This window comes from Lepidothrix coronata, unplaced genomic scaffold (assembly GCF_001604755.1).
Source record: "Lepidothrix coronata isolate B3197 unplaced genomic scaffold, Lepidothrix_coronata-1.0 Scaffold136, whole genome shotgun sequence".
In the NCBI taxonomy this organism is placed as follows: domain Eukaryota; kingdom Metazoa; phylum Chordata; class Aves; order Passeriformes; family Pipridae; genus Lepidothrix; species Lepidothrix coronata.
In genome coordinates, this window is record NW_016690316.1 from 836850 (window position 1) to 847881 (window position 11032).

General features: G+C 40.2%; 2 protein-coding genes across 5 annotated transcripts in view; both read left to right on the forward strand.

Moving 5' to 3' along the window:
• Nucleotides 1-2886, forward strand: part of CDC14A (cell division cycle 14A) — a 56087-nt gene extending 53201 nt beyond the window's left edge. For all 4 annotated transcript variants that reach the window (XM_017827232.1, XM_017827235.1, XM_017827237.1 and 1 more), the window contains one exon: nucleotides 1569-2886. In XM_017827232.1, coding sequence (XP_017682721.1) covers nucleotides 1569-1582 — 14 coding nt within the window. In that variant the 3' untranslated portion in view covers nucleotides 1583-2886. The remainder of the gene's footprint in view (nucleotides 1-1568) is intronic.
• Nucleotides 2887-4433: 1547 nt separating this feature from the next.
• On the forward strand, nucleotides 4434-7513 carry GPR88 (G protein-coupled receptor 88). Its single transcript, XM_017827170.1, has one exon. The coding sequence runs from the start codon at nucleotides 6422-6424 to the stop codon at nucleotides 7511-7513; it is 1092 nt and encodes a 363-aa protein (XP_017682659.1). The 5' UTR covers nucleotides 4434-6421.
• The last annotated feature ends 3519 nt before the right edge of the window (nucleotides 7514-11032 follow it).

Consider the following 11032-nt stretch of genomic DNA (forward strand, 5'->3'; position numbering starts at 1 on the left):
AATAATCCTGTTTAGATTTAATTATTTCTGTATATTCAGAAAATAAAAAAATAAAGGACTGGTGTTCACAGTTCTTTGTCAGTGAACACTGACTGCTTTTAAGATCACCAAAAGTGTACAGTGCTTTCTGGTCATCTTTCATCTGTCCTAGCTATAAGTAATCTATTACTGTACAACATATGAGAGTATATAATTAAATTTCATGCCTTTTTTTTAATGTTTGTTAATCAGCTTTACTTGGAATTCAGTTTTCATGAATCTGTTTCAAATACTGCTCTAATTGAGTGTAACTATCTATTATTAAAATACACATCTGAAAAATAGACACCTTAGAGGATCATTAAGAAAGAGGGCAGAAGTTTCAAGTGCTCATTAATGAAGACCTATTCCTTTTGCCTTGCCTTTACTAAAACCAGACCCTTTTTAGTCAGTGGTATTCAAATCTATATGCTGTGACAGCACTTCTTCTTTAACCTAGGAAAGAATATCCAGATGGTCTCAGATTTTCAAGATGTGAAAATACATTTAAAAGACAACTTTGGAAATATACACTAAGATTTATGATATAGGGGGAAAAGTGTTTTTGTGATATTAGTTAGAACTCTAGAAGTTTATATATCNTGGGTGCCAAAGAGCATTTCTGTAGTGACTGGTTATGAATAGTAGGAAAATGGAAGGCAAGACTCTGAGGTTCTGATCTGTGTTAGGACTCATGTTGGTCTCCAGTAGTTCTCCCTAATTCTGCTGCAGTTCTTAAATATGCTTGGCGTTTTTATTTGCTATTTGTTTATAACCATACTAATACAGTGATGAGCTCTCTCATATAAGACTTATTATTCATCAGAATGACTTCTTAAACACATCTGTGTATGAGCTAATAGAATGTTTGGATAGTGTCTAAAGTGATTAATAAGTTTTTAATAAAACCTTAGATTTCAGTAAAAACAGAAATGTCAATAAATACAGAATAAATACAGTAGACCGGGTTGTACTTTCCTCTTAATTATACTGACTTCTTACTAATCCAGATGAAACATTTGCAGTGCTTCATTTTCATCTGTTTTTAGTAATCATGGATAAATTTATGCATATGCATAATTGTGCTGTTGTAGCTTTTTTTTCCCCTCAATAATTAGCTACACCATATGTTTCCTGTATCATTATCTCAATCAACATCTAAGGTATGACTAATTTTTTACAGTAGCACTTGGACTCTCATTCAGGATAAGGGGAAACAATTCAATTATACTAACAGCTATCATATATGTCCTCAACCCATTTTAAGGTATTGTTTTAATGTGGTATTTTAGAGGACTTTTTATACTTTCTTTAAGAATCTCAAGAATTTGTTTGGAAAAGTGTAGATACAGGAAAGTTGATGGATTCAGACTTTAGTTTCTTCTGGTTTATTCATCTGTACCTGTGCAGAGATTCAGATCCCCCTCCAATTCTGTTTATTTTTCTCCTTCCTGTCCTTCCTCTACTCCTTATCTTTAAGTGAAAGATACATATTATATCCAAATACAACCTCTTCAGTGAGTTTTAATCAGTTTTTCTTCTCTGCACAGTCCCTTCAGTCTGAGTATGTTCAGTACTAAAGCCTTGCTGCTTTGGTGAAACCTGCTGAGCTCTTCAAATTGATGTTCTTTATGAAGGAGAAGAACTGAAAAAAAGCTGCTCATTAAGAGGAATCTTCAATACAAGCTTAACACCAAGAGAAGACCTCTTAGCAGGAGAAATTTCTTGTTAATGACTACTGCAGATGCATTGATGTTGAATTTATGGAAATTACTACCCCATGTTATATACACATTTAAATTTTTTATGTTGAGACAGCTTGAATATATTTCTAATGAGTTTCATTAAGACATTTATTAACTTGTGTACAGTGTTAAAATATCTATTAAGAGAATATTTTGGTAAACTATAAAAATTATGTAAAAATTAGAATATATTTTAATTTAGTGTCTACTTTGCTACAAAAATGTGTATTTTAAAGAATTTGTACATGTTTATCAAAGATATAAAAATTTTTTATGAACAAGATGTTTTTCTTGTTTAATGGGTCCATTATTGCTTGAAGCCTCATGTAATTACTCTTTTACTAATTGGTCTTCTGGTAACTTGATGGAAGTCCTAACTAATGAGAGACTAGTTGTTACAATATCAACTAAAAGCACTTGATAAATAGTCTGCTCTCCACTTTCAGCTCCTAATGTTTCTTAAGGAAACACCATGAAAGAAAACTAAAGGGAAAATATTTGTTGAGATATGATGTAGTTACATCTTTCACTGCAAAGAGAAAGTAATTTATTTAATGATTCAGTTGTACAACTAAGACTTTCAATTTGTCTTAAAGGAATGTTTTGGTTTTGATGTAGAATGTTACATTTTGCTATGCAATATATACTGCAAAAATGAAGGCAGACCAAACTGAAGTTGGTAAGAATGTACATATACCGTGAATTCAGCAGCACTGCATACTTGCATGTTTTGAACCTACATTTGGCAGTATGTGTACAATTTCCTTAGCAACACACACTAAATGTTGGAAGTATATTAAATTTTCATTTCTCAGTTGGATGCTTCATACACCTTTAGTTTTTTTGTTAAATATATAGTTTAGGTAACCTCCTGTATCATGGAATATTTTTGCCAGTAATAAAGATGCTCTGTAACATATAGTTAAATCAGATGTTACTACCAATGAGACTTAGAATTAAATGGTGTTACAGTGAGGTCCTAGAGACCAGGTGTAAAATTTTCAGAACTCCACAAGGGCATAGTAAGGAAAGTAATGAGATGATTCGATTTGCCACTAATCTGTAAGACAAAATCAAAACAGATTTGTTACCTATTAGTTTTCCCAGTATCTACAGAAACTTGGAAAAAAAAAAAAGTAAAACCTGGTTGAATTATCAGGTTTTTTTCCTGAAGACCTGTGAATGCCCTGCATTTGCTTTACAACTGAAGTAAAGACAATGTGCTACAACATTTTTTAAAAAGATCAGATCATAAATTGCTATAGCAAGTTGTACTGGAAGTGTTAATAAGCAAAGCTGAGAGCAGCTAAAAAAATCATTGAATAAAATTTACTGTACTTTTTTTGCAACTGTGTATATGTAACATATACACACACGAAGTAGCATATGTGTGTGCATATATATATAAAATATACTGTATATGAATTATAGAATAATGGTAAGGTAATTCTACCTCTTATAAAGAATTTTCTCATGTACTTTGTTATAAATAGTTTTCCTTAATAAAATATTGATAAAGTTTGAAATGTAGATATATATACATATACAGCTAATTGATAATAAAATACCCATATAAGCCAGCTTCCTTGTTTCTTGTTTTCTCTTAGAACTGTTGATGCAAACTAATGTGATTTGATTTCTAACTGAAGATAGCTCTTCAAAATCATCTTTTTTCTTCTAAAGCATGTCATGTATTTCTAAGTAGGATGATATTGCAAAAAAAAAATTAGCATGATAGATACCTTTTTTAACTGATCTAACTAACCTTCTTGTATTTGCTTCTTGTGTATTTGCATAATGTCAGGTATGTAATCAACATGTTGATATGATGTAGGGGCTATGTTTCAGAATACCATAATTTAAAAGCTGTGTCTGAATAGAGGAAACCTTCCTGGGCGAGGGCCCTTTTTAAAGGTGTAACATGCCTTGTCTTTTTTGCATGTGCAACAGGTTTCTTAGTCCCACCAACAGCAGAGTCTTTGTCCATAAGAATCTCAACATGCTTTCATTTAGCTTTTTGTCCTTCCTTCATTCAATTAAAGATTAGTCACAAATGGTTTTAACATTGTTTGACTCCACTGCTGATTTTCAGCAGATTTGTTGCATTGCATGATAATTTATTTACAATACTTAATATTCCTGTCCAGTAAGTCGCTACTGCGATAGGTGGTGTGGACAATATGTAACAGTTCCACAGCCCCTCTAAAGGAATAGCAAAGCCAGGAATAGAGTAGATGCTTTAGAAGTTGCCCAAATTCTAGTGACAGTCTAATCTAAGAACACAATAAAAACTTCTGCCACTGCATTCAGATGAATAATAGATGATTTGGATATGTAAATATAAAGGGAAACCAGCTAATTAAAAAGTTTCTAGTACATAGGAATCAACCTCTCCCTTGGCCTTTTTCTAGAATTCTGTTCCTTTATTATATGAAATACATAAATGTCAGCTAATGTACAACCTTTTTTGTGCTTAAAAATGAATTATAAGTAAGTCAGTACTCTGTAACAATCAGCTTCTTAACAACAACAAAAAATTTGGGGACAGTGAAAGGTTCTTTTAGAACCATGTAGCTTTTAATAAATACTCTGAAACTTATTTCATATTCTCTGTTCACCTATCCTTGAACTTTACCATTTCTGTTCCTTCATATATAAATAGATCTTGTTCTGGGAGAACAAGCTGTAGCACATAAGATCTTAAAAGACAGGAATGGATGTGTTAAATAAATCTAAAGGTCTCTAATGGGCCTATGCTACTGTGGCTAGTATCTTTTGAAACTGTTAATCATCTCTTTTTAAAGTATGCTTTATGAAGCTTTTTGGTTAGGGAGCTATTTCTTGTTACAAATTCAGAGAATATTTTTCAATTACAGTACTGCAGAAAGAGGAGGATTTTAGTTTCTATAATAACTGTTCTTTACTGACAGCTAAACAATGAAAGGCCTCAAAAGGTTTGACACTTGATTAGATCTACACTGTAAAGTGCAGCAGGCAAAAAATATGGTAATTAAGGGCCTGATCAAGTAAATCACTCAAGTATGTCTTTAACCTTAAGCACATGAGCAATCTAATTAAAAGAGAGCATAGATATTCATGTTAGTAACAAAGCCACCTTTGGATCAATAGTTCTGTCAACTGCAAACATGAGCCTTCCTGTCGAATAAGAAATGTGCTGTATTGCAACAAAATAACCCATTAACCCACACAAATTAACTTTGTTAACTTAAAAAACCGCATATTGTAACTATAACTACCTCCTAATATATGATGTTGGTATTATCATTTGGTAGCATCGGGACTTACGAATGTCTAAAAATGCCTTGCAAAGGTATCTTTGGCCAATGTACAGATCATACCTTATGAGCTGAGATTGTTTGCTTCTGTTGCCTACATATAACCTACCTGCAAAAGCAACTTTTCTCCTTAACTCATCACAAAATTAATCAGCATTTTTTTTCTGGAAACCTTTTGAGAGGAAAGAGAAGTTCTTTTACTGAGTTTCTTATTCTTTTCCAAGGGTAGAGTTCCTGGGAGAATCCCACTACTAATTATTATCCGTTTGGAATGGGACTGTTAGTTCCTACTCTTCAACAAGTTTTTAGTCCACCTGAAAACCTGTCACTTGTCTGTGAAGGAACTAATTTTGATGCAAGAGCATTTCAAATGCTATGCTGGTTCTGTGTTATCTGTGTACTTACCAGCACCAGCATTCACCTCCAGCAGGTTGGCAATGCAGGATTTCCTGCAGGCTGAGACAGGCCGAGGTTTATGAAGAAACGTAAAATGTTTAGATTGAGAACCAAATAAGAAGTACTGTCTTACCAAGGATCAATGTATCTATTGTGTTTGAAATATTTAATTTGGAAAGTATATTGCTATTATAGAGCAGTTCTAAAATTAACTAAGCTTGCAGAAGCATAGTGAACTTTCTTTTAACAAAAAATAAGATCAGAAAAAAATCAGTTTAAGTGAGTATTTAGCAAAGGAGTTTCTACAGTAAATAGATTGTATTTCAGACAGAAGTGACTGATACTAGTTTGAAACCTTGCTTCAAATGAAAGTTGTGTAAATGGGTTAGAACCAGAAAACTGGTAAGGTAGGGAAAAAAAGAGTCAGACTGTGTAGTTGGAGTATTTCTGGAGCATGATAGGGTTTGGTTTTTTTTTTTTTCTTCTTGATTTAACAAGTTGAAAATCTGCTGAATAATTCATGAAGAGTGGAAGGGCTGAATCTTCCTGGAATGATATACAGTGTGCGTACTGTGGCACAGGAGAAACTGCAAAGCTTTGTATCAGTTGCTGCCGTTCCTGCTGCCGATTGCAAGGTGCTGCTGCTTTTGGTGTTTTCACAGCTACAGAAACCTCAGTCGTGCTCTGGTCTGCCAACAGCCATTTGCCTCCCTATGGACCCACCTTCACTAGCTACAATCTGTGGAATCTCTTGCTGCCTACCTGCCTTGGACACTGCTGTTCTTTGGATCGTTACTGCAAACTGTGTTTTCTGCACCTTGCAGCTTGTATGACTGAAACCTGCCTTAGAGTCTCTCAGCTGCACATCCTCCCGTGTGCTTGGTGAGGACTCCTGCAGCTGAACTTCTGACCCAGACAAGGATGGGATTTACAGGGCAAAGTCAAAACTGAGCTGCATTCAGCGAGATGCCCAACGCCTCTTCCTGGAGTGCTAGCTCGCCTCTGCTGCTGCTCTGGGAGGACTCCTCCGGGACCCGCATCTTTCTCTCGCTGCTCTACGCAGTCTTAGCTATCTCAGGGACTTTATCCAATGTGATGGTCATCTATTTAGTCTTCTCCTTCAAGAAGCTGCAGACAACCAGCAATGCCTTCATCGTGAACGGCTGTGCGGCAGACCTAAGCGTGTGCGCCCTGTGGATGCCCCAGGAGGCTGTGCTGGGGCTGCTGCCTCCCAATTCCTCCTCCCTTCGCTCGGCGGAGTATCGGCTGCTCCGAGGGGGGCTCCTGGGCCTCGGCCTCACCGTCTCGCTGGCTTCGCACCTGCTGGTGGCTTTCAACAGGTACGTGCTCATCACCAAGCTGCCCAGCGTGTACCAGGCCCTCTACCAGCGGAAGCACACGGGCTGCATGATCGGGCTCTCCTGGGCCCTCGCCCTGCTCCCGGTCCCGCTGCTGCCCGGGCTCTGGACCCTGGGCTCGGCCCAGTCGGACGGCAGCTCTCGCTACACCGCCCTGCTCCTCGCCCTGGCCGTGCTGGGCCAGACGGCGCTGCTGCTGCACTGCTACCTCGGTATCGTGCGGCGGGTGCGCGGCAGCGCCAAGCGGGTCAGCGTCCTCAACTTCCACCTGCTCCACCAGCTGCCTTTCCCCGCCGCCCCGCCGCCGCCCCGCCGCGCCCAGCGCCGCCTCAGCAGCGTCTCCGTCCTGCTGCTCTGCTGCGTGTTCCTGCTGGGCACCCAGCCACTGGTGTGGGTGAGCCTCCTGGGCTTCTTCCTGCGCCCGGCGCCGCCGGCGCTGCAGGCCGCCAGCTGGCTGCTGCTCTGCTCGCTCTCGGCGCTCAACCCGCTGCTCTACACGTGGCGCAGCGAGGAGTTCCGCCGGGCCGCCCGCTCCGTGCTGCCCCGCGCCGAGGGCCCGGGGGCCGCCCCGCGCCCCAGCGCCGCCGCGGGCGCCGCCGCCGCCCCGCCCTGCCCGCAGCTGCCGCGCCGCCGGGGCACGGCCACGGCCACGGCCACGGCCACGGGGAGCGGCGCCAGCGCCGCGGCCGCGCCGCGCTGAGGGACCCGCGCGGGAACCGCTGAGGCCGCTCCCGCCCGCCGGGCAGCCGAGCCGCCCCGACCCCCTCCGCGGCAGCGCTCCTTCCTTTACGCATTCTCCTGTCGCTCCTCTCTGAGCCCGCGCACTTCTCCCCAGCTCCCTTTCCCACCGCACGGACAGGCAGCCGCAGGCTCCGGCTGCTTTCCCGAGGCACCGGGACGGACACCAGAGCGGGATGTCCCGTCCGCCCCCTCAGCCCCGCTCCCGCTCCGCCCCCGGCAGCCGGGCAGGAGTCCAGCCAAGGCGGTGGATTTGGGAATCTGGGAAAACCGGTAAATATGGCAACGCACGTAACTGTTGTTATGCTCTAAAGATTTCAATATGAGACAGGCATCTAGACAGCTCTTTCTGAGATGTACTGCAAGTTTGTTTTTGTAAAATCGATGTGATTCTTTCAGCATTTGAAGTGGCTCTTTGAAGTGAGCTCCCTGAACACCAGGTTCGTTTGTGAAGAGCTGACAGGTATCTCATTGCACACACAGACACCAGGAGCTGCTTCCTTTCCCCGAGGTTACCTAATCTCTGTGCTCCAGCTTTCCCTGGCAAACTTCTAGATGATGCTGTCTGTGGAAACTGTTAAAAAGGAAAACACATATACCTTTGTGGATCCAGTTTGGGTATTTTGTTTTGAAACCTCTTTAAGACCTGTTTTGGCAAAGGCCTCTGCCTATGTTAATGCACTTGATAAAATACAACACAATATGGAGGCCGGTGTTGTCCATCTAACCTTGTCACCTCTTCAGTTACCAGTTTGTTGTGTTTCTCTTAAATGCGTTTTTACTGAAGTGCGATTTCACAGCCTCTGCTAAATACAAAATGACAGATTCTCTGTGGCATTTGGAAAGGAGACAGCTCCTCACACTGAAACTGGAGTGGTGAGTGCTGCGGCCCCATTCCTCCAAGGAATGATCTTAAAATCCTTATATTTCCTTCTCTATTGCTTGACCACCTTCTTCCTCTTTTCCAATGCAGTTGCTATTGTTTTCATGTTGATGATACTCAGTGCTCTGTTTGCTTTTTTGGCACAAAAGACTGGAAAGAAGGTAATTGTTTTCTGAATCCATGGGCATCCACAAGCAGTATCACCTAAATTGTGCTTACTTGAGAAGAAGAATGGACACATGGGAACATATGAAATTTTGTCACAGCAAGTTTGTTGTGACAAACTTGTTTATTATTTGTGTATTAACACAAACTTAGCAGCTCTCTTGAGGATATTTGAATGATGGGACAATAACAAGAAAAAGACATACATGACAGGTATAACATAAAAGGCCCTCTGGCTATATTTTATAATGCTCAACACGCTTGCCTTATCTGATGATGTTTGAGTTTCCACAGAAATTGCTTTAAGAGTAAGGGAAGAATTTCGATTTTTCTCAAATCTAAGAGCTTCTAGGTGTCTGTGATACAGCAATGCATCTACAATTCCCATACCAATATTTAATTTTTCTAAATAAAAAATCGCCATCATCACAGAAAAGATTCTTATCAGGGTCGGGATTTGACAAAGACAAGGAACAAAGGCTTGAAAAAGAAAATTTAAAATATTATCTTGACATCTTGAAAATTTATCAATATCCTGAAAACAGCTTCAGCCACTTGCAAGGACCTGTGGGAAAGTAAGAGAAGTTTCCTTGAGTCTGAGGCTTACAGAGAGCTTCTTCCTCCGTCTTGGAGACAGTGTTCCTCTGAGTGACGGCATCAGAAGGATGGCTAGGGCTAGCAAGGAAACATGGACATACAAGATATGCAAGATTTGTTTTATCAACACTGTGCACATATCTTGGAGAGTGAAAGAGCCACTATAACCTTGTTGTAATCTCTCATCCCAATCAGAGCGGCTGTGCTTCGGCTAACTTTGTGCAGCAAATGGAGAAGGAAAACTGTTTCAACCACGGCTATACCAGTACTGGAAAATATTCTGGTTCACTTCCAAAATAAAGCTAAACCAAGGCCCACCCAAGGGTAAGACCCTGTTCAACTATAAAATCATCCTTAGGCTGGAACCCACAGAGAAGGATCCGCACTACCACTTCCCACCATGGCTAAAGGGACTGAAGACACTTGGTAAAGCACAGTACTGGGCCCGTAGGCAAAAAAAATCAAACTTTAAAATAAAAACTTAGGCAACTCTTCTCCCCTGTTTTTGGCTATGGAACACATTAGTCTAGAATTAAAGCAATAACCTGTTTCAGAATTCAATGTCCAAACCATCAGATAACTGGAACTTCTGGGCTTCTTCCCTTGTAAAATAGCATGCAAATTAAATCTGAAATGCCTGTATTTTATATAGACTACATTTTAAATGCAAACATGTATAAAAATACTATTATGTACAAAACTCCAGACAGCTATCCTTATGCTATGCATCAATTCCAGAGAACAACTGGAAATCCCTTGGAAAGTTTGATGTAATTACATCTGACTGTAAATCTTTAACTGTTTTAAGATACTCAGGTGACCTAAATAGCATTACACAGAATTTTAATTTAAAGTAATTAAGACAGAGTATTTGTCTCAAGATCAGTTTCTCTGAGAACTTACTGCTCAGAAAAGTTCTGTATGCCTTGCTCTACAGCCATAATCTTTGTATTCCCACATTGTAAATACTCCATGGTAAACTGCAATGGAAACTTGGCTTAGCTCAACTTCTCCTGGCTCTGTGGTGCTGCTTCTTGGTTAAGGAAATGGATCTAACTGTCAGTTTTTGTCATCTGTGCTTTACTTTAGAGCTACATGTGTCCACTGCTAGTTTAATGCTGACTTCTCTTCAATGCGAATTTCTGTCATGCTCAAACAACTCATTACAGGCAAAAGGGACATGTTGCCAATTGTCATTTAAAATGTCTTGACCAAACAACTTTCAGGAGTTGTAAATGAAGATGATGGAACATCCTGCCAGCAATTTCAATGAGGTTTGCTTGAACCAAGTTGCTCCTTTGCTCTGGTGTTGTGCCAAGCCAAGTTGTCTGAGCATGGCCTAACGCTGCCCTTCCTGGAATGGCTGGCATTCACATATATTAGCTTGCTTCACTTATATTAGACGGGATGTGTGATGTCATTAAAGCATTGAATTTATTATACAGTAGTGGAGATCAACCACGTTATTCATGTGCAATGGGTGCCTGTTCCTTTGCTATTTTCTCAGGGGTTCTAGAAATTTGAAGGTAAAATTGTGATGCCTCAAAATAACACCCTAAGGAAAAAATATGGTTATTGTGAAAATTGCTTGTAGAGGGTGTTCATGAAGTTATAGTTTGGATTAAATCTTTTGAATTTACCCTTAATTTAAGGTAGTTATAAAAAGCCATAGAGTTGTTTTCTGGAATTAGGTAGCCACAACAATATGAGCCTCCAGCAAAACTGGGCAATCACTACCCTAAACAAAGGTGTGTAAAAAGTACAGGCAGCAAAGTGGAGCTGGGAAGATGTGACAAGAGGAGATGAAGATAGCAGGACGGGGGCATTAATGGTGTG

Excerpts from the sequence above, each read along its gene's own strand:
- GPR88 (XM_017827170.1), top strand. The coding sequence starts at position 6,422 with ATGCCCAACGCCTCTTCCTGGAGTGCTAGCTCGCCTCTGCTGCTGCTC.